The sequence below is a fragment of the Ciconia boyciana genome, chromosome 1, assembly GCF_034638445.1.
Source record: "Ciconia boyciana chromosome 1, ASM3463844v1, whole genome shotgun sequence".
In the NCBI taxonomy this organism is placed as follows: domain Eukaryota; kingdom Metazoa; phylum Chordata; class Aves; order Ciconiiformes; family Ciconiidae; genus Ciconia; species Ciconia boyciana.
The window spans coordinates 90,011,370-90,034,210 of NC_132934.1; the positions used below are offsets into that span (position 1 = coordinate 90,011,370).

At 45.3% G+C, this 22,841-nt stretch overlaps 1 protein-coding gene across 4 annotated transcripts in view; it reads left to right on the forward strand.

The window, feature by feature from the left end:
• Window positions 1-20,301, forward strand: part of CD58 (CD58 molecule) — a 42,546-nt gene extending 22,245 nt beyond the window's left edge. For 3 of the 4 annotated variants that reach the window (XM_072881716.1, XM_072881727.1, XM_072881741.1), the window contains 5 exons: window positions 416-487; window positions 10,332-10,400; window positions 10,573-10,641; window positions 10,983-11,051; window positions 16,181-20,300. In XM_072881716.1, the coding sequence (XP_072737817.1) occupies window positions 416-487; window positions 10,332-10,400; window positions 10,573-10,641; window positions 10,983-11,051; window positions 16,181-16,194 (293 nt within the window). In that variant the 3' untranslated portion in view covers window positions 16,195-20,300. Of the gene's footprint in view, window positions 1-415; window positions 488-10,331; window positions 10,401-10,572; window positions 10,642-10,982; window positions 11,052-16,180 lie in introns of all 4 variants that reach the window. The other variant, XM_072881738.1, reaches the window with a different exon arrangement.
• Window positions 20,302-22,841: the final 2,540 nt, after the last annotated feature.

Sequence of the window (22,841 nt, forward strand, 5' to 3'; positions counted from 1 at the left end):
AGGAGGGAAACATACAGTTCAGGCAAAAGAGAATCAGGTCCATAGATAAAGGTTGTCTGTTTGGACACTAGAGGAACAAAATACAATATTTTGTTGCAGTATAGAGTGAGTGGGAACATCAGGAAGGGAAGTCAATGCACCTTTGTGCAGTACACCCTGCAGCACCTAGGTAGCATGAAATCACTGCTGTACAGATGATAAACAGCAGGCAAGGCTATGATGGTCTCTGAAATGCATGTACAAAGCAATTCTAAATAGGGCTTCTGCTGGTAGCACAGCAGTACATAACAATTGCAAAGGAGAAGGTGTGCTGCTGAGCTCTGGACAGCACAGAGCAATGACCTATGCTGGTGTGGGGAAGAAGCAATGGAGTGTACTCCTGATTGACAGTATCTCTTCTCTGATCTCTTTTCAGACAAAGAATTGAACAAGGAGGATAGTGCCCTGAAAGACAACCAGACAGTTAACAGTGGTGTAAATCAGGAAGGTAAGTGCCCGTTCTATGGAGCAGTCAGTGCTAATGACCCAGTGGGCAAACTGGCCAGGATCCCTTAGGGTTGAAGGCTCAGAGCGACTTCTGTGTAATGCTTTTCAATGGTGGTGTTGAGGGGGATTCTGCCATGAATGCTGAATACTTGTCCTCTGTGCAGGAGTTTCAGGAGCAGAGTTAACCAGCTTTCAGGCCGTAGTCAAGAGCAGCTGTTTTATGTTCTGCTAGGGCAGAGTGAGTCTTGTGTTTTTATCACCCTTGGAAATAACCCCAGCAGAGCATACGGGCTTGAAGGAGGTGTGTTCTGGAGATCAGTGGGATTTTAAAAAAAAAAAAAAAAAAATCCCAGTCAGACTGAGATGAGAATACTGGTCAAATGGCAGTCCCTGCTGAAGTGCTGGCTTCTGGTCTTCTGGTTAGTGCTGCCTGTTGGGACATCTCTGCAAGGGGGCCTCCAATCCCCCAGTGTGTGCACATGAAGCACTTAAGTGAGGAGCAAGAGTTGATGTGACCAAGACGAAGCTTTGCCAGCTTCTGTCTGGGTTTGGAGAGATTGCTACTCTGTGAAATGGAGTCAGGCTGTCCATCATTGTCTCTGGTGGAAGGCAGTACTCCATGTCTGCCTGTCTTTAACCTCCCTGACATCTGCTGGGAAGGCAACACAGCAATTCAAGCAGTCAGGAAGATTTCTGGGCGGCATCAGGGACAACTTCTTCACACAGGCTACCGTGTGAACCTACCATGTTAACCCTAACCCTTCACCAGCAAGGGCTGATGTGCAGCTATATCTGCTGTGCACTAACAGGGAAGGACTGGGTGGGGATGTGGTCACGAATGGCTGCCTTGGCTGTAGTGACCAAGAAACAGCTCCAGATCCTGAGAGGAGTGAGGAAGGTAAGCATCAGAGTACAGGCCCTGTGCTTTCAGAGAGCAAATTTTCACTTATTCAGGAAGATGGTAGGCAGGATCTCATGAGAGACAGTTCTGAAGAGCAAGGGAGCTCAAGAGAACCATCAGGCCTTTAAGGAGGACTTTCTCCAAGCATGAGCACAGACCATCCCCATAGTCAGGAAAACAGGCAGGCAAATCAGAAGATCAGCTTGGCCAAGCAGGGAGCTCCTGACAGGGCTCCAGTGCAAAAATTGCTTATACTAGATGTGGAGGCAGGGACAGGCTACAGTGGAGGAATTTAGGAACACTGCCTGGACAGGTAAGGATGGTGTCAGGAAAGCCAAGGCTCAGGGATGCTTGAAACCACTATGGGATGACCAGGGCAATGAGAGCAGCTTCTGCTGCTAGGTTATCTGTAAAAGAATACATGAGGAAAATGTGGGCCTGTTGCTGAACAGGGGATTGATTTAGTGATATGTGATGCTCATGAAGCATAGGCTAAGTGAGCAGGCAGTGAGGTGGACTGAAAACTGCAAATGTTTCTGGTCTGTCCTGGTTTCGGCTGGGATAGAGTTAATTTTCTTCCTAGTAGCTGGTATAGTGCTGTGTCTTGGATTTTAGTATGAGAATAATATTGATAACACACTGCTGTTCTAGTTGTTGCTAACTAATGTTCACACTAGTCAAGGACTTGAGCTTCCCATACTCTGCCAGGCGCACAAGAAACTGGGAGGGCGCACAGCCAAGGTAGTTGATCCAAACTGACCAAAGGGCTATTCCATACCATATGATGTCATGCTCAGTATATAAACTGGGGGAAGTTGGCTGGGGGCAGCGATCACTGCTCGGGGAATGGCTGGGTGTCAGTCGGTGGGTGGTGAGCAGTTGTATCGCTTGTTTTTTCTTGGGTTTTGTTCCTCTCTCTCTCTCTTGTTGTTTTCCTTCTCATTACAATTTATTTTTGTGTGTGTGTGTGTGTTCCAGTTATTAAACTGTTCTTATCTCAACCCACGAGTTTTCTTACTTTTGCTTTTTTGATTCTCTCCCCCATCCCACCTGGAAGGGGAGGGTGAGCGAGCGGCTGTGTGGTGCTTAATTGGTGACTGGGGCTAAACCACAACAGTCCTTTTTGGCACCTAACGTGGGGCATGAAGGGTTTGAGATAATAACAGATTAACCAGAGTGTATTAAGGAATTTAGATCTGTTAATAGTTGCGGGTCAGAATATTGATTCATCTGTTCTCGATATTGGTTTACCTGATCTGCAGCACGCTCATTTTTTTGCTGTACGTGTTAAAGATCGGTGTTGGTTTTTGCAGTTTGCTGTGCTCTGCAGTGATTAGTGATGTTTTGCCTGGGAGATTTGTTATTAAAACAGTGACCTTGAGTTTACTTTGGTATCCAAGTTTTGTACTGAAACCATTACTGTACGATGGGTACCACCTCATAGAGACAATCAGCAATTATACCTCTTCCTCTGAGAGGTTTTTTATGGAGGAAATACAAAATGGCACCTTCGCTACCTTCTTCTACAATGTTTCCTCCTTTGTTACAATAACTTTTCGGTATCTTGAAAATCCTTGGGTAGTTAAGATATGTCTATTGGTATTGTTTGGGAATACTGTTTTGGTTTTGTCTAAGGTTAGTAAGCAATTTAAGAATATCATCCAGAGATCTGCCCCAAGGCCGGATAGTTATGAGTGGCAGGGTGTGTGGGATAGCATGGGCAAGTGCCTAGGACAGCGGGCACCCCCAGTGTTTTGGAACTTCACCCCTGAGCAAGTACAGCATCCTGAACAATTAGTAGAGTATTTGGAAAAAGTGTGTTGTCTGACAATTCTAAGGAGATACAAATCACTGCAATGTACTGTGCTCATGGGCTGGCCCATGCCTACTGAGCCCTGTTCAACACTATTCGGAACCCTCAAGGATCTGGTGACAAAAAGACAGGCACCGTGGCTACTCCAGCCCCACCTCCCCCCCCCCCCCATCCCCCCGCTCCCGCGACAGGCACCGTGGCTACTCCAGCCCCCCTGCCACAACAGGCACTGTGGTTCAACCAGGGAACCAACCCGTGTCAGTATCAGTCGCCCCTATACACAAGAAGAAATCTTGGAAGTGAAAGTTGCTCATTTAGAAAGGGAAGATGAAAAAGCAGGGCCATCACAAGGAGAGGAAGAACTTGTGGATGAGACGGAAACTATCTGATCCCTATCCCTGAGCGAGCTGTGAGATATGCAAAAAGATTTCAGCCATTGTCCAGGTGAGCATGCTGTCTCCTGGCTGCTCCGATGCTGGGATAACAGGGCCAGTAGCCTGGAATTAGAGGGTAAGGAAGCCAAACAGCTGGCATCCCTTTCTAGTGAGGGAGGCATTGACAAAGCGATTGGAAAAGGGGCACAAGTCCTCAGCCTCTGGAGGCAACTCCTGTCAGCTATGAAGGAAAGATACCCCTTCAAGGAAGATGTTATATATCGCCCTGGGAAATGGACCACCATGGAGAAAGGTATCCAGTACCTGAGGGAATTAGCTGTGCTGGAGGTGATTTATGGTGACCTAGACGACGAGCGGTTACCCAAAGATCCAGATGAAGTCCAGTGCACACGACCCATGTGGTGGAAGTTGGTATGGAGCGCACCATTGTTGTGTGCCAACTCATTGGCAATAGTGAACTGGAAAGATGGAGAGGGTCCTACAGTGGATGAAGTGGCTAGCCAGCTCCGGGAATATGAAGAAAGTATCTTTTCCTCCCTTGTCTCGGCTGTGGAGAAACTGTCCTGGAAGGTCCAGTGACCTGAAGAGGTTAGGTCCTACTTTCCACCTGTATGGACCAGATCTCGGCTATTAGGAGTCAGCGTTCCTCTCTCAAGAGAGAGGATATAGAGGGCGCACCACGGGGCACCCTATGGTTTTACCTGCGTGACCACGGAGAGGACATGAGAAAGTGGGATGGAAAACCTCCTTCGACCCTAGAGGCACGGGTACGTGAGTTGCAAGGAAAAACGATCACCAAAGGGGGTTCTTCCAGGAAAACTGCTGTTCTGGTTTCCAGTGGACAGTTCCCCAGACAGAGTAAAAGGGCTCATCTTACTCCTGATTTTAATGAAGGAGCTCCCGATGCGTATGTACAAGAAGTGGGTAATGAATACTATGACCAGGACTAGAGGGGTCCTGCCTCCAGCCAGGTGGAGGAAAGGGACAACCGGGTTTACTGGACTGTGTGGATTCAATGGCCTGGCACATCAAACCCACAGGAGTATAATGCTCTAGCAGACACCGGTGCACAGTGCACCCTAATGCCATCAAGCTATATAGGGGCAGAACCCATCTGTATTTCTGGAGTGACAGGAGGATCCCAACAGCTAACTGCATTGGAGGCCGAAGTGAGCCTAACTGGGAATGAGTGGCAAAAGCACCCCATTGGGACTGGCCCAGAGGCTCCGTGCGTCCTTGGCACAGACTACCTCAGGAGAGGATATTTCAAGGACCCAAAAGGGTACTGGTGGGCTTTTGGTATAGCTGCCTTGGAGACAGAGGAAATTAAACAGCTGTCTACCTTGCCTGGTCTCAGAGGACCCTTCTGTTGTGGGGTTGATGAGGGTTGAAGAACAACAGGTGCCAATTGCTACCACAATGGTGCACCAGAGGCCATATCGCACCAACCGAGACTCCCTGATTCCCATCCATAAGCTGATTCGTCGACTGGAGAGCCAAGGAGTGATCAGTAAGACTCGTTCACCTTTTAACAGTCCTATATGGCCAGTGAGAAAGTCTAATGGAGAGTGGAGACTGACAGTAGACTATTGTGGCCTGAATGAAGTCATGCCACCGCTGAGTGCTGCTGTGCCAGACATGCTGGAACTTCAGTACGAACTGGAGTCAAAGGCAGCCAAGTGGTATGCTACAATTGATATCGCTAATGCGTTTTTCTCAATCCCTTTGGCAGCCGAGTGCAGGCCACAGTTTGCTTTCACTTGGAGGGGCGTTCAGTACACCTGGAATCGACTGCCTGAGGGGTGGAACCACAGCCCTACCATTTGCCATGGACTGATCCAGACAGCACTGGAACAGGGTGAAGCTCCAGAACATCTGCAATACATTGATGACATTATTGTGTGGGGCAATACAGCAGAAGAAGCTTTTGAGAAAGGGAAGAAAATAGTCCAAATCCTTCTGAAAGCCGGTTTTGCCTTAAAACAAAGTAAGGTCAAGGGACCTGCACAGGAGATCCAGTTTTTAGGAATAAAATGGCAAGATGGACGTTGTCGGATCCCAATGGATGTGATTAACAAAATAACAGCCATGTCTCCACCAACTAGCAGAAAGGAAACACAAGCTTTCTTAGGCATTGTGGGTTTTTGGAGAATGCATATTCCAAATTACAGTCTGATCGTAAGCCCTCTCCATCAAGTGACCTGGAAGAAGAACGATTTTAAATGGGGCCCTGAGCAATGACAAGCCTTTGAACAAATTAAACGGGAGATAGTTCATGCAGTAGCCCTTGGGTCAGTCTGGGCAGGGGAAGATGTAAAAATGTGCTCTACACCACAGCTGGGGAGAATGGCCCTACCTGGAGCCTCTGGCAGAAAGCACCAGGGGAGGCTTGAGGTCGACCCCTAGGGTTTTGGAGTCGGGGATACAGAGAATCCGAGGCCTGCTATACTCCAACTGAAAAAGAGATATTGGCAGCATATGAAGGGGTTCGAGCTGCTTCAGAAGTGGTTGGTACTGAAGCACAGCTCCTCCTGGCACCCCGGCTGCCGGTGCTGGGCTGGATGTTCAAAGGGAGGATCCCCTCTACACATCATGCAACTGATGCTACGTGGAGTAAGTGGGTTGCACTGATCACACAGTGGGCTCGAATAGGAAACCCCAATCGCCCAGGGATCTTTGAAGTAATTATGGACTGGCCAGAAGGCAAAGATTTTGGAATATCACTAGAGGAGGAGGTGACGCGTGCTGAGGAGGCCCCACTGTACAACAAACTACCAGAAAATGAGAAGCAATATGCACTGTTCACTGATGGGTCCTGCCGTATTGTGGGAAAGCATCGGAGATGGAAAGCTGCTGTATGGAGTCCTATACAACAAGTTGTAGAAACTGCTGAAGGAGATGGTAAATCAAGCCAATTTGGAGAAGTAAAGGCCATCCAGTTGGCTTTAGACATTGCTGAATGAGAAAAGTGGCCAGTGCTCTGTCTCTATACTGATTCATGGATGGTGGCCAATGCCTTGTGGGGGTGGTTACAGCAATGGAAGCAGAACAATTGGCAGTGCAGAGGCAAACCCATCTGGGCTGCCACATTGTGGCAAAATATTGCTGCCTAGGTAGAGAACCTGGTTGTAAAAGTACATCACGTAGATGCTCACGTACCCAAGAGTCAGACCACTGAAGAACATCAAAACAACCAACAGGTGGATCAGGCTGCTAAGACTGACGTGGCTCAGGTGGGTCTGGACTGGCAACATAAGGGTGAATTTTTTATAGCTCGGTGGGCCCATGACACCTCAGGCCATCAAGGAAGAGATGCAACATATACGTGGGCTTGTGACTGAGGGGTGGACTTGACCATGAGTGCTGTTGCACAGGTTATCCATGAATGTGAAACATGCACTGCAATTAAACAAGCCAAGCGGTTAAAGCATCTGTGGTATGGAGGGCAATGGCTGAAATACAAATATTGGGAGGCCTGGCAGATTGATTATATCACACTCCCACAAACCCATCAAGGCAAGCGCTATGTGCTTACAATGGTGGAAGCAACCACCGGATGGCTGGAAACATATCCTGTGCCCCATGCTGTTGGCCTGGAACACTATCCTGGCCCTTGAAAAGCAAGTCTTATGGCGACATGGAACTCCAGACAGAATTGAGTCGGACAACGGGACTCATTTTTGAAACAACCTCATAGACACCTGGGCCAAAGAGCATGGCATTGAGTGGGTAGATCACATCCCCTATCATGCATCAGCCTCCAGGAAAATTGAACAATGATACAATGGACTGTTAAGGACTACATGGAGAGCAATGGGTGGAGGGACATTCAAACACTGGGATGCACATTTAGCAAAAGCCACCTGGTTAGTCAACATTAGGGGATCTGTCAATTGAGCTGGTCCTGCCCAATCAAAACTTTTACAGACTGTCGAAAGAGATAAAGTCCCTGTAGTGCACATAAAAATCATGCTGGGGAAGACAGTCCAGGTTACTCCTGCCTCGGGCAAAGGCAAGCCCATTCGTGGGATTGCTTTTGCTCAAGGACCTGGGTGTACTTGGTGGGTAATGCAAAAGGATGGAGAAGTCCATTGTGTACCTCAAGGGGATTTGATTTTGGGTGAGAATAGCCAATGAACTAAATGGTATGATGTTAATTGCTATATAATACTATATGTAATCACTTTTATGGTTGCTATATGCCATAGCAACAGTATTTCAGTGAGAATCACCCAGATTAATGAAGAATGAACTTTGACGGAACTGAGCAAAGTGCAGCAGTGATGGAACCAGAACTGGCTCCAACATGCAACAGTCCAACACCACACACCATCTCTCCTGTCCTGAAGGACTGTTATGACAGATAAAGCCCAAAGTCATGGACTAAATGAACTCAACGGATATTTTAGGGATGGCCCATAGACCAAGGGAATGATATCTGTGTGTATATATCAAAAGAAGGAAAAGTGGTGGTGATTAATTGGAATGTATTAGAAAGGGTAGAACCTGGGCATGACGTAGATGGTATAGAATAAGGGGTGGATGCTGTCCTGGTTTTGGCTGGGATAGAGTTTATTTTCTTCCTAGTAGCTGGTATAGTGCTGTGTCTTGGATTTTAGTATGAGAATAATATTGATAACACACTGCTGTTCTAGTTGTTGCTAACTAATGTTCACACTAGTAAAGGACTTCAGCTTCCCATACTCTGCCGGGCGCACAAGAAACTGGGAGGGCGCACAGCCAAGGTAGTTGATCCAAACTGACCAAAGGGCTATTCCATACCGTATGACGTCATGCTCAGTATATAAACTGGGGGAAGTTGGCCGGGGGCAGCGATCACTGCTTGGGGAATGGCTGGGTGTCAGTCGGTGGGTGGTGAGCAGTTGTATCGCTTGTTTTTTTTTCCTGGGTTTTGTTCCCCTCTCTCTCTCTCTCTCTCTCTCGTTGTTTTCCTTCTCGTTACAATTTACTATTATTATTTTTTTTGTGTTCCAGTTATTAAACTGTTCTTATCTCAACCCACGAGTTTTCTTACTTTTGCTTTTTTGATTCTCTCCCCCATCCCACCTGGGGGCGAGGGTGAGCAAGCGGCTGTGTGGTGCTTAATTGGTGACTGGGGCTAAACCACAACAGTCCTTTTTGGCACCTAACGTGAGGCACAAATGGTTTGAGATAATACACTCTGGTTAATCTGTTATTAAGGAATTTAGATCTGTTAATAGTTGTGGGCCACGATATTGATTCATCTGTTCTCGATATTGTTTTACCTGATCTGCACCATGCTCATTTTTTTGCTGTACATGTTAAAGATCGGTGCTGGTTTTTGCAGTTTGCTGTGCTCTGCAGTGATTAGTGATGTTAGCCCCGACTGGGGCTAAACCACAACAGTTCACAGGAGAAAGATGGTGACTGGGAGTAAGCAGGATGGTTCTAGCAAGTGTAAATCACAGTTGGCCAACTTAACAAGCTTTTGGATGAAATTACTAGACCTGTGGGTGAGGGGAGAACAATGGGTGTCATATACCTTGACTTTAGCAAAGCTTTTTATGCAATATCCCACAGCATCGTCAGAGTCCTAAGTTGGGATGTCCTAGTCTGGATGAATGTCTATCTACATGGGTAGAAAACTTGCTAGATTGTCAGGCCTGCAGGTAGTGGTTAATGGGTTGTACTCCACATGGATGCTGGTGGCAAGTGGTGTGCTGCAAAGGTCTGTTTTTTTGGTGACCTGGACAAGGGAGAGAAAACAGTGTCATTGAGTTTATAGATGACAGCAAAATGTGGAGTGCAGTCAATCGGTATGAGGGCAGGATTGTCATTCAGAGGGAGCTGGAGGGGAAGAGGCCTGCGTGAACCTCCTGAAATTCTGCAGGGGCAATGCAGGGTCCTGCCCCTGGATGGACCAACAGCTTGCACTGGTGCAGAATGGGGACTGACTGGCAGGGGAGCAGCTCTGCTGAAAAGTACCTGGGAGTCCTTATGGACAGTACACTAAGAGTCAACAGTGCTCCCTGGCAGCAAAGGCAGCTGATAGCATCCTAGGCTGTTTTAAGGAGTGCTTAAGCCAGTACATTGAAGGAAGCGGTTATTTTCTGTTACTTGGCACTTGTTAGATGACACGTAGAGTATTACATCTAGTTTGTGGCCCACCCAGTGCTGGAAAAGTGCTGATAAATTTGAGCAAGTTCAGCAGAGTGCCACCAGCATGGTCAGGGGCTGGGGCAGAATTCATCTGTGGAGACACTGAAGAAACTGGGCTTGTTCAAGCACAGAGAAGAGCAGGCTTTTGGGGTGTATAACAGCAGCTGCCAATATCTATGAGGATATTAAGAAGACCAAGCCAGGCTGTTTACTGAGGTGTGTAGCGGGATATCAAGGTGAGGGTCCTACATTGAAGCAGGGGAGATTGTGTGGGTATAAGAAAAAGATTTCTGCCTTCTGAGCATGACTAATCACTAGGAAAGGCTGCATGGAGTCATCATGGAGCCTTGGAGCCTCTACCCTTGGAGGGTTTTTAAGACCTGACTGGAGAAATTCCTGAGCAACCTGTCTGGAAATGAATGTTGACCTTTCATTGAGGAGGGGGTTGGGTTAGAGACCTCCTGGATTCCCCCCCTAAGCAAACCTGAATGATTATTACAATTCTTATGAATTGTAGCTGGTGAGTTATCTCTAATGACTGATACCACTGTGAAGTTAAGCAGTGGGATGTAGCTGTCCTGTGATCTCTTTTCAGAGCTTTCTACCAAGCAGAACAGCACCCTGACATCCAAGTGTGCAGTTGACCATGGTGTAACTGAGGGAGGTGAGTGCCTGTTCTGTGGTGGGGAGCTGTCTTGGGGGAAAGGTGTTAGCTTTCTGGTGTTACCTGATGGCAACATGTTGAATTGTAGCTAGTAACTCACTCTTATGCAATGGCCAGTGCCTTGAAGCTGAGCAAGGCAGGGGACTGTAGTCATCTTCTGATCTCTCTTCAGACATCTTTAAGAAGGGGAACAGCAGCTTGCTGGCCAAGCATGCAGATGACCATGGTGTAAATGAGGGAGGTAAGTGCCCATACTATGGAGCGGTCTTTGTTCATTGTGACTTTTCCCTAACGCTTCTTGATGTGAAGTTATGGATAGCACGATGGGCACTGAGTGCCTTCTGTGCTTGGCCTTTGCAGGGTCTGGAAGGGAGCATGAGGACAGTGTGAAGTTGGGTATGGAGGAGAGAGGGGAAGTGTTGTATGATGGACCCATGGGGGCAGGGGATGTTGGTCAGGGCTATTATTGATGCCAAACAAATGGCCCAGCTCTCAGTCAGATTACTCATGATCCATCTGGGCTGGGGAAGGGGAGTGTTGTGAGCTCCAGGATTGTCTGAGTATTGCCTCTTTTCCTTGCAGAAGTGACTGAGGATGCAGAAGGTGGAAATGGGGAGCACCTGAGCCACTCTCCCAGCTGCAGTAAAGAAGGTATGTGAGGGTGAAGCTCCCTGTGTCTTGGGAGAGTGTGCAGACTGTCACAGAGGCTGGGAGTGGCAGTGGCAGTGCTGGGTCAGGCTGTGTGTGACCCTGACCCCTTTTCACTCAAGTAGAAAACAGAGTGAGAATTATTAGGAGGGAAGGGGCGCGTGTATGGTAGGCACACGCGTGTGTGATGTGTGCTAGGTAATCATATGTTTGTGATGGAAGTATTTAGAAGACTGGCCAATTTAGCCAGTTTAAAACTGTAGGATTAAATGTTCGTAACATTTATTACTAACGCACCTCTTGCTCATGCTTGCACTTTTACTTTATTCTATGCCTTAACAAGTGATAAAGGCTTATAGTGGCTGAGGTGTCAGTAAGGCAGTATGTTTTTGTGTCAGTAGATTTCTCAACTGCAATTCTACCTTGTTAATTTTGAATGCTGTTGAACATCATATCAAAGTCGAGAGATATTGTGGAACAGTGAAGGGGTTTTTTTTTTATTGCTTAGGTGTGCAGCAATGTTTTCTTTGGTCACAAAGAATGCAGAGTTTACTTAATTTGTGTTTTTCTTGCGGTTTGTTGTTGTTTTTTAAAGCTACATGGACATGGTGGGAAAGCTCTTTTAAATAAACAGATCAGTGGGCCTGAGTACTGACACATGGAATGAGAAAACTGGTTATTACTCTGTATGGGAGAATAGTTGATCAATACTGCATCTTATGGATATTAGTGAAATTCAGGCTGCAAAGACGCAATGTTTCTCAACAATTGTTTCATATTCCATTAATTAGTTAGAACCTTTACTCAGTCATCAGTTCTGTATGCTGCATTTACTATGGAGGCATAACAGGCCTCCATTTACGTATCTCCAAAGATGTTATTCCCTCTCAATCTGTTTTCTATCATATGTGTGCAGATCAGAGCATCTGTGCGGTCATGCAGCTGCTTCTTGGAGTATATCAACAGGGAGAATATAAAAACTCAGATTAGTCCTGTCCCAAATCTGATAACAGAAGGATATGAGGGCTATCCTTTAATAAACTGCACAGGCAAGGGCTTACATTGGTTTATCATCCACCCAGACCAGAATACTGTTTCTGTAGAATTTTTCTAGAGTAGAGAAAGCCTGTGGAATGCTAACTGGTTTCACTCTTGTTACTAACTAGTTTCACACTGTGATTCCAAAGAAGTATTAAAGATCATAGGTTTGGAGCTGAGATCATCGACCTTTAGTTTATGGTGAAAAGTCTTACTGGACATCTAAATCTGGCAAAGAACACAAAAAGATCAAGTTCCTATCTGTGAAACAGGAAGGTTCCAGGCAGAACAGTTGAAGCTGTAGCATAGTACTATATCTCAAAGTCTTTGGTCTTTGTGACGGCCAGGTGGTGGAGGTAGAAGTAATTTCCCCAACCTAGCAGATTCAATGGCAGCATGGAGAAGTGAAATCGGCTGCTGTCAATAATGGTGAGTTTCTCAGTTCCCAAGGGATATAGTTGAAATGCATGACCTGCTTACAAAGAATTTTACTGGAGTTGTGTAAGATTTTCAGAAGTAAAATAGTAGGTAAATATGTAATAAAACTTCCTCATTGCTGGCGTGTCTGCAAAGCTTACACAGATTAAGATGATACTGAGAACCGTTGCTGAACTTTGAATCCATCTAATGAGGGCAATCAACTTATCTGGGTTTGAGAGACTTGGTGTAATGTACCGTAGTCCAAGCATGCTTCACTCTGACTCTAGGGAGCTCTGTCTTTCCTGTGGATGGATGAAAATTGTTCCACATAGACTATAATTTGTAGGATGGCTTGAGCCAATCTGGCCACTTACTATCACTAAAAGTGGAGGTTGTGCTCTTTGGACCAGCTCTAATGTTTATCACACCCTTCTCTGAGCTAGTTTAACTGCCTCATGCAGCAGGAAACTGACCCAGCAGAAAAATCCAAGTGGTCTTCTGCTGGACTAGTAGGTTAAATCTGATCATAAAAGGGCTTTGATAAGCACTGGGCTGACATACTGGAGGCAGTGGGATGCTGGTCAGCAGTGGATTCAAAGGGAGAAGGAAGGGCAGGAGACAGGGAAAGGGGCTGGGGGACGGGGGGTGCTGTTGCAGTGATAGCAGGACAGGCCGAGATGTGTGTCTGAAATATGTATTGCATGAAGCTGTTACTTTCTCACACCGTAAAGCTTTGCTGGGCTTTGAGCATGCTGTAGAACAGCTGTAGTTTAACTGAGGATGAGCCTGGTGGTAGAGGGCATGAGCTGGTTTCCCAGAGCTGAAGCCTTTTGACAGTGCTGGCTGTTCTACATAGAACGTAGCTAGTTAAAAAGTACTTGACAAATAAAACATCTGTGAAGAAACAAAGTTTTGGAGGGATGTGAAATTAGGTCAGCTATAGCAAATAAACTGGGTGAGGGAAGAAAGGAATGGATGGAAAAAATTGTTTGCTCTTTGTGAAATAGAAGGGGTGATGTCATCGCAGTGTACAGCTTCCTCAAGGGGAGCAGTGGAGGGGGATGTGCTGATCTCCTCTCTGGTGACCAGTGACAGGACACGAGGAAATGGAATGAAGCTGCATCAGGGGAAGTTCAGACTGGACATTAGGAAAAGGTTCTTCACTGAGAGGGTGGTTGGTCACTGGAACAGGCTCCCCAGGGAAGTGGTCATGGCATCAAGCCTGTCTGGACGACTCTCTTAGTCACATGGTTTAGTTTTAGGTAATCCTGAGAGGAGCAGGGAGTTGGACTTGATGATCCTTATGGGTCCCTTCCAACTTGAGGTACTCTATGAAAGGTTTTGTTTCCAAATTTATTAACTGAGTCACCAGAAACTTCTTGTTTTGAAATTTTTTATCTGACTTAAATGTTTAAAAAGAAAATTTAAAAAGCTTTTAGAAAATGTGTACTATAAGCCAGTGTGTATCAAAGCATTTTTGTTTGGTAAGAAATGAAGTTTGCAGATTGACTGAAAACAATTTTCCTTTCAAATGAGAAGGAAAAATGTTGGTTTGTCTGTCATATAGCCCTTAGTTAAGTGGTGTAACTATGGGCATTTCATACTGGTTTCTGCTTTTTGTGTTGTAGATCAGTGGTCTCCAAACTTATTTGATTGCGCACCCCATCAGTAAAATATTTTGAACATACACACCCAATTTATGTATATTTATTTATAAATTATATACATGTGCTACCGTATTCAAGTATTATGTACATTATAAAACATGCGCAAAAATAGAAATTAAAGGATGAGATAAGGATGAAGTAAACAGTATTTTAATTTTTTAATTTTATTAGTGGTGCAAAAATATTTTCTTCCTGCACTGCAATGGGTTGCATTGCGCACACCCCACTTTGGAGACCACTGATGCAGATAATCCATTTAAAGATTCTCAAAATACACAGGAATGTGGAAGCTAGTGGCACCTTACTGCTGCAGAGTTTTCTGTTCCGCCCGGTTTGATTCTTCTGTTGAATTACCATCCAAGCAATCACATTCAGATGTTTGCTGAAGACAATGTTGAAAAGACGAAAAAAAAAATCTCTAAATGTGAGAAAACATGGATGAGTGGAAGCCTGGGAGGGAGTTAAGACTGAGTATAAGAAAGAGGATTGTGATGCAGACGAAAGTGCCAATGAAACTGTCATGAAACAAGGAAACTGACTTGAAACAGGGCTGTATAGCTGGAGAGGAAGCTGTGGTATCTTGTAATAACTGAGTCAGATCCTGTTAGTTGCCAAGGGGTAATACTGAAGACCAAATGAAGTCAGCCAGCATATTATTCCTGGCTTACGTAACGTGCTGCTTTGCAAGGGCCGCTTACTTGGCTAAACTGTGGTCCTACCTCATGCTTAAAGGTTTAGCGTCTTGAAATAGTTACACTGTTATCTCGTGTCAAGACATCAGATGTAGCTGTGCTTTCTTTGGTGCTGTTTGCAGCCTGTGTGTGGACAGAACATTTTGCATGTTCTGTGGGGAGTGTGAAACCTGATGCTTATCACCACAGGTATAAAATGAGAGGAGAGCACCAATTTCATATTCAGGCCCTCTCACTGCATAGAGACAACCAAACAGCAGCCCCTCCCAGCCTGGCTTCATGATCACATTCTTTAGTCTTGTCATCAAGCTGGCATAAGTCAGCCATAGGTAAAGCAGTAAACCTGCTTGGATTTTAAGGATACAAATCGTAAGAATACTTCAGGCCTATCCAGGAACCTTGTGAGAACCAGACTAGGGACATCTTTATTTTTCTCATTGTCTACAGAGATGAGTACCATGTGTCACCACATGCTGTTCTCCTAGACTGTCTTCTGGCATCTTATCCTAGATTGGAGTGATGCTGAGCTAGAGACTAGTGGAAAGGAGGGGTAGTGCTATCAAAATAGGAGCAAAGACTGAACGACACAGTGCCTTGGCGCATCCAGTTGGTTCCCCTTATACTGTTGCTCTGTGTGCACCAAGACGGAAACACTGATGTAAGTGGGCCTTGTGTATGCTTTACTGGAAATCAGCCTGGTTAGAGGTTGATGCATGTTGCATGCAGTGAGTTAGGTTGGGCACGTAGTCTTGAACTTGCTGGATTCTAACGTCCTGCGCTGTTACTTCCCTTTGCTTTCAGTTTCCTTGCTTGTCAAATAAGAGCTCTATTTGCAGTCCTCAAAAGAGAAAACTCCAAAAGCACCTGGCATTACCGTGTGGAAGAAATAGCAGCAGCATCACATGCATGTGTGGTGCACAGCTGATACTAAGGTTATAGACCTGAACCTTTGCACAGAAGTGGTGTCTTAAGTGCCTAGTTATACGATCCCAAGTCATGGAGTCAGAACACCCTCACAGGTTACCAGCCGCTTAGCAGGCGGATGGCAGTAAGTGATAAATGTTCTTAACCTGCTCCAGTTGCAGAGGAACGTGTCTAACCATAAACAGATAATTTGGGTAAAACGGCTAGTGGCTATCGGATACCATGGGTCACGTAGCTGCTGTAATTGGATTGTTTTGGATCATGTGACAATGTCTTAATTCATCTTCACACTTTATTAGTATTTAAAGCCTGCACTAGTATAACTAGTTCAATTTCTAGAAGAGAAGACATAATAACTTACCTGTGTGCTTTTTTTTTTCTTTTGCTTCAGATCTTAAATCATAAGCAAATAATTGCTTTGTGGACCAAACAACAATGGAAGAGAAGCAGTAGAATTCAACAGTGAAGGATCTGCTATCTTTTCTCTTGGAGGTTTTCCACCAGCACTGAAGTCATCCATAAAGAAGTGCTTTGAAGACTAGCTGAGCTGTTTACAGTGCCTATTTTTTCTTTCCTGAGAAGGGACAGCCTCCTTTTTTATTGTCACTGCATGAAGATAAATAGGCCGAATCATGGACAAAATCTTTTATATTGTTTTGTATCCAGTTTTAACAAACAGTGCTCTACTAACACAAAATGTAAGAGCTAAGTTCCTTGTCTTTCTTGTGCTGAGGACAGTACTCCAGGTGGAGTCTCGCAAGAGCGGAGTGAAGGCAGAGAATCACTTCCCCTGACCTGCTAGCCACCCTCCTTTTGATGATGCCAAGGATACAATTGCCTTTCTTGGTTGCAAGCACACATTGCCAGCTCATATCTAATTTTTTGTCCACTAGTATATCCAAGTCTTTTTCCACAGGGCTACTCTCAAACAATTCATCTCCTACCCTGTATTGATACTGGGAATTGCCGTGAACCAGGTGCAGGGCTTGGCCTTGTTGAACTTTAAGGGGCATGTGGGCTCACTTTTGAAGCCTGTCAAGGTACCTCTGGATGGCATCCTTTCCCTCAAGTATATCAGTTGCACCACTGATCACACCAAGATGCACTTGGTGTCATCTGCAAACCTGCTGAGGGTGCACTCAATTCTACTATCTATGTCATTGATTAAAATATTAAATAGTATTGGTCCCAGTGCAGACCCTTGAGGGACACCACTCATTACTAGTTTCCACTTGGATATGGAGCCATTGACTGTAATTCTTTGGATGTGGCCATCCAGCCAATTCCTTATCCATCCAGCAGTCCATCTAGTTCACCTGTTCAAGCCATAATGTTCTAACCTGGATACAGAAATATCGTGGGAGATGGTGTCAAAGCCTTGCTAAAGACAAGGTATAAAAATACTACTTTCCCCTCATCCATAAATCTAGTTATTTCTTCATTATAGAAGGCAGTTGGGTTGGTTAGGCATGATTTATCCTCAGTTAAATGTATGCTGACTGTTCCCAACTACTTTCTCTTTTATGAGCCCAGAAATGTGTCCCAAGAGGACCAGCTCCATGATTCTCCCAGGGATGAAAGTGAGGCTGACCAGCCTGTAGATCCTCAGGTTGACCTTTTGGTACTTTTCAAAAGTGAGTGCACCTTTTTCTAGTTGTCAGGGATTTCCCCAATCTCCATGACCTTTTAAAGGTGATAGCACTCACAGTGACATCATCCAGCTCTCATAGCACCCTTGAATACATCTGATCAAGTCCCATGCAGTGGTGTGGATCAAGTTTTCTCAAGTAATCCCTGACTTCTGGTAGTTTTTCTTGAGTCCTTTGACTAAGCATAGAGCCTTGTTATTGAGAACTGAGGCAAGGAACAGAGCAAGTAACTAAGCCTTCTCTGTCTGATATCCTTAAATCACCCCCCCAATTCAGGAATGGGCCCATATTTTCCTCCTTTATTCCTCTACAGTTAATGTAGCAGCAGATGCAGCTCTTGTTGCCCTTGATGTCCTTTGCAAGTCTAAATATAGCTGAGCCTTGGCTTTCCTGACACCATCCTTACCTGTCCAGGCAGTGTTCCTAAATTCCTCCACTGTAGCCTGTCCCTGCCTCCACATCTAGTATAAGCAATTTTTGCACTGGAGCCCTGTCAGGAGCTCCCTGCTTGGCCAAGCTGATCTTCTGATTTGCCTGCCTGTTTTCCTGACTATGGGGATGGTCTGTGCTCATGCTTGGAGAAAGTCCTCCTTAAAGGCCTGATGGTTCTCTTGAGCTCCCTTGCTCTTCAGAACTGTCTCTCATGAGATCCTGCCTACCATCTTCCTGAATAAGTGAAAATTTGCTCTCTGAAAGCACAGGGCCTGTACTCTGATGCTTACCTTCCTCACTCCTCTCAGGATCTGGAGCTGTTTCTTGGTCACTACAGCCAAGGCAGCCATTCGTGACCACATCCCCACCCAGTCCTTCCCTGTTAGTGCACAGCAGATACAGCTGCACATCAGCCCTTGCTGGTGCATCTGGTAGCCTGGGTGAAGAGGTTGTCCCTGACACTGCCCAGAATTCTTCTTGACTGCTTGAATTGCTGTGTTGCCTTTCCAGCAGATGTCAGAAGTTCCCTCATATGTGCCAGAGGCTGTGAGTCAGAGGCTTCCTCGAGCTGTTTAGAGAAGCCTTTACCTCCTTCCTTATCCTGATCTGGTGGTCCGTAGCATGCTCCAACGATGTCATCATCCATACTGGCCTTTCCTGGGATCCTGACCTACAAAGCTCTCAGCCAGCCTGTCACCTGCTCTGTATCAGAGCTCCATACATTCAAGCCACTCTTTCACAGGGAGGGCAGCCTCTCTTTTCCTCCTCCCTCTATGACTTTCCTGTAGAACTTCTATGCATGCACTGCAGTGCTCCAGTCATGCAAGCTGGCTCACCATGTCTCGGTTATTCCAACAATGCTGTAGTTCTGTGAACTCATGGAGAACTATAATTCTTCCTGCTTGCTTTCCATGCTGCATGTATTTGTGCATGCACCTTCATGCCTCCTTCTGCTGATTATTTTTGTTTGGTTGGTTTTTTTGCTTCTGAGGTCTATCTTGTTCCTGTCACCCTGTGCCCTTTGGACCCCTGTCCGCTACTACTTCACTGTGGGTTGTGATCTCTCTTCCCATCATTCCTACTTCAGAGCTTTCGTTGGCCAGCCTGTTGACAAAGATTTTACATTAGATAGTTCTGTAGGACATTTAAGCTACTCCTGTGTGCTTTCTCTGGTAGCGAAACCTAACTAGCAGTTACTAACAGTATGAGGAGGATCACAGGTAACTTATGCCCGTGCCTTGTCCTGTTGTAGGAAGTACAGACCCTACAGAAAACTTGATATCTTTCCTTATTGCTACACGTACCATTTAGGTGTCTACTTCGACTCACAGAATTTCTTCTGCTCTTTGCAGCTGCGCTGCAGGAGTGTTCAACAGGACCTTTTGTTAGAGCTAGACCATCTTACCTCTACTGCTGTCTGTACATACTTGCTCATAATTTATTAAAAAAAACTTAAGATGTAAAAAACTTTGCCATATCTTTTTGTAATATATACCTACACTTTTTATTTAACCTTAGAAGTCAGTAACTGATCCCCAAAATAATCTTTAACCCAAAGTGATTTATTTATATATGTGTATTTAAGTTGCAGCTCCTGAGCCAAGTGTCCTTCTCCATTGCACCTTCAACAGGTTTATCAGGATGATGCTGTCTACTTCTTAGTAACTTTTTAACAAGTTTTCACACAAAGATGTCCTTTGTCATGTGTATTGTGGTAAGGGTAAACCGGTAGCTTGTTTTCCTGCTTGGACAAAGGCTTGCTTTCTGTTATTAATATGAGAAATAATGGTCAAAAAAATGATTGTTTGGAGGAGCTGGCTGAAATTGCTCCCAGAAACTATACCAGTTCATCTAATACACTGCATTCATCCTGTGCAATTTAATACTAAACAGCATGCAAAAGTCTCACATAGGGTGTGGTTTTGAAAATCCCTTGACACCTGATATAATTGACTTTGTTTCCAAAGCAAACAGCAACAGCCTTCAAAAATAGTAAGCAGTTGTGGTTAACTAACCACAGTTGCCGGAAGACTTCGGCATAATTCATGGCGTTTTGGAGCTTTATCAGAAGTATAAACCCCACTTATATGGGAGGCTGACATAAGACCAAGAACTACAGGCTCTACAGTGTCTCACTACCTGCTTTCACCCACTCGCTTTGCACAGTGTCTGCTGTGCGTGAGAAGCTTCTACCCACTGGCAGAAGTATAGACTTTGCAGTTTTCAAAGCAAGAGTGAAGCTTAGGGCTTTTTTTTATTGGTGGTGGTGTGTCTTTGGTTTTTATTGTGGGTAGATATTTTTTTTTCCCCCATAAGGATGTGAAGCCAGACATTTGGGAGAATAAATTGACCTGACTTCCTGCTAGTTTTGGTGACAGCATTTGCAGTGCCGATCCCCATGTCCCTCTCTCCAAATAACTAAAGAAGAATAAACATTTTTTTCTGTGAAATTTTTGTGTCCAGTCTTATCTTGCAGTGAATACAAAACTAGGCAGTTTTCAATAGCAAAGAGCAGAAGCTCACTCGAGATGCAGTTACTTCTGGCTCATGTACGACTTGAGTCCAGGAAATGCTGACTGTATTCCAGGAAGCAAGCCTGCCCTCTGCCACCCCCGAGTCCCAGTTCACGCTCATGTTGAGACCCAATTGTTGCTAATATAACAGAAATGCGCAGTGAGTAGAAGCTGCTGCTAAGTACTTGTGCTCACAAGACATATCCCAATTGATTCCTTGGTCCTGACTCTCCTTTTCTTTATAGTAGCTTCAACCTATGGAAGCAGTGCCTGCAGGAGATGTTGTTCCTTATTTATCCCAGAATAAATGAGATCAGAGCTTGAGTGCTGGTGTAGACCTGATTTTATGGATTTTGGGCATCAAACTCAAACCACAGTTGTCAAGGCAGCTTTGTGTTGTGCTGACGTGCACAGGCTAGCTTTCAGTTGTTTGCAAACACCCTGTCTTGGATCTAGCTGTGCTGGTTGAAAAGTTACACCGTCCTCACTTTATCATTGGCTGTGCAACTGTTGGGAACACTGTCTAATAGATTACAGTGTGAAAACAGTCATGTGAGTTGAAAGAACCTTTGTTGGTGCCCAAGAGCCAACTTCATATGGAGCTCCACAGGCAGAGTTGTGAGGACTGGCTTTCAGGAGCAGGACTGCAGCAAAAGCTAGGGACAGCAGGAACACCAACAGGTGGCATGGTTGTCTTTTGAGCAGACTTGTATCTATGCCTTAAAACCAGGGGCTGATAGCACCTGGCAGACTGCAAGGAGGTGATGCACATCCTATGTGGCACGCTGCTGCTGGGACACAATGCTCTTCAAGCAGTAGCAGGTTAATTTACTAACACCCAAAGCAGCAAAGGGGAGGTGAGCTTCTGTGCTCCCGCTGTCTCTGGGTGCAGTTTGAACTGTGGCATAGGTACAAGGACATGAAACATTTCTATGGACCCTAATGAGCACATTAAAAAAATTCTGACGAGCTTTGCCTTAGGGTTGACCTCAAGGGGACTTCCCTCCTTAAAAGGTGATGAGTAGAGTTGACCGTGGGGCACCATGTGGGCCACTGTGGCTTAACTAGTGCAGTCATGGGAGAAATCAGTGTATCCTATGCCCAAGGACGTATCTAAGTTTCTACTTTGTCAAGTTTTATATGACCCAAATATAAAACTTGGGTATAATGCAGCTTCTGCTTCATCCCTGTTGGGTATCTGAGGATGGGCCTGTGAGTCCCAAAACCTGTCAATTTTTTCTAGCAGTTAGAGAGACAAACTGTCTGTCTCTACTTAGAAAAATTCATTCCTAGCCTTACAAATCTCAAGTTTCTTTCCCATTTAGACTGTGTTTTCCTCTTCTATCATATCCAGTTGTGCTTGTTTGCTATTTCTCTTCATTGGGGGATTCAGTGCTCTTCGAGTATCCATTTTTGATCCTTGTTTGGTTCCTGGGGGAGATGGGGGGGAAAAGAAAGTAGAGAGTTGGACCAGGAAGATGGAACAGAGGGGAACTGAGCGATGAATGGTAGGTGGAGGCAAGTGCAAATAAGGTCCAGAAATTCTGTGTACAGTACTGCAAAACAGAATGGGTTTTTTAGGGCTCCAAGGGTAAATTCATCCCAGAATAATTTCTTGAAATGCTTGCCTTATGCTGCAATAAACTGTGTCTTGCAGTCCTGGCAACGGAGGAGCCATGCCTTTCCATTGATATCAGCATTTCCCTGCTAGTTCTGGTTGAGAATTACGTATTCATAGATTTCACTTCCAGTTGCGAGTTCTCAGTTTTAAGTGAATGTTAAGCTAACCTAAATAACTAATTTAACTAAACTAATCAAGGAAAGTCCTTGGTGGTGGTGGTGTCTGTCACTCAAGCCAGAGGACTGTCCCAAGGAGACAACATTTGAAAAAGAGGAGAGAAGCTTTAGGTGCCAGAGCGGCAGCCTGAAGCTCTGTGTGTCCCGGTGGTGTTGCTCTGCTGGGGCAGGACTTGCCCTGGGGCAGGAGCCGGCAGTGTGTGGGGTTTTTCCCAGGTTCCCTCTGCTGTGTGGAGAGGGAGGGTTTCTAGGGAAGGCCATTGATCTGGGGGGAGAGAAAAGGGCTCCTGAAGGTGAATCACCTATGGATTAGCTGTTTTGCATTAAGAGCTGTAGGAGGCAAGTTGCTGCCCACTTACTCAGACAAAGGGCATTTGGTGAGTGTGGGGGTAGCTTACCCTGTGGGATGGTTTGTTGCAGATGTTTTCAAGGGCAAATAATTTTTTTTGTCTAGAGGAATTAGAAATTGGCAAAGACATGCAACATTTTTAATTACCTTTAGAACATCAGAAAGAGGGGCCTGGACCCTTGGGGGAAATGATCTCAGCAGCAGTATCATGATTGAGGGTAATGCAAGGCCAGCAGACAGGATGGGCCAAAGTTTGGATTTGAGAAGAAGAAAACTATAAGAAACTGGCTGTGGGACTTTGAGGTTGAGGGC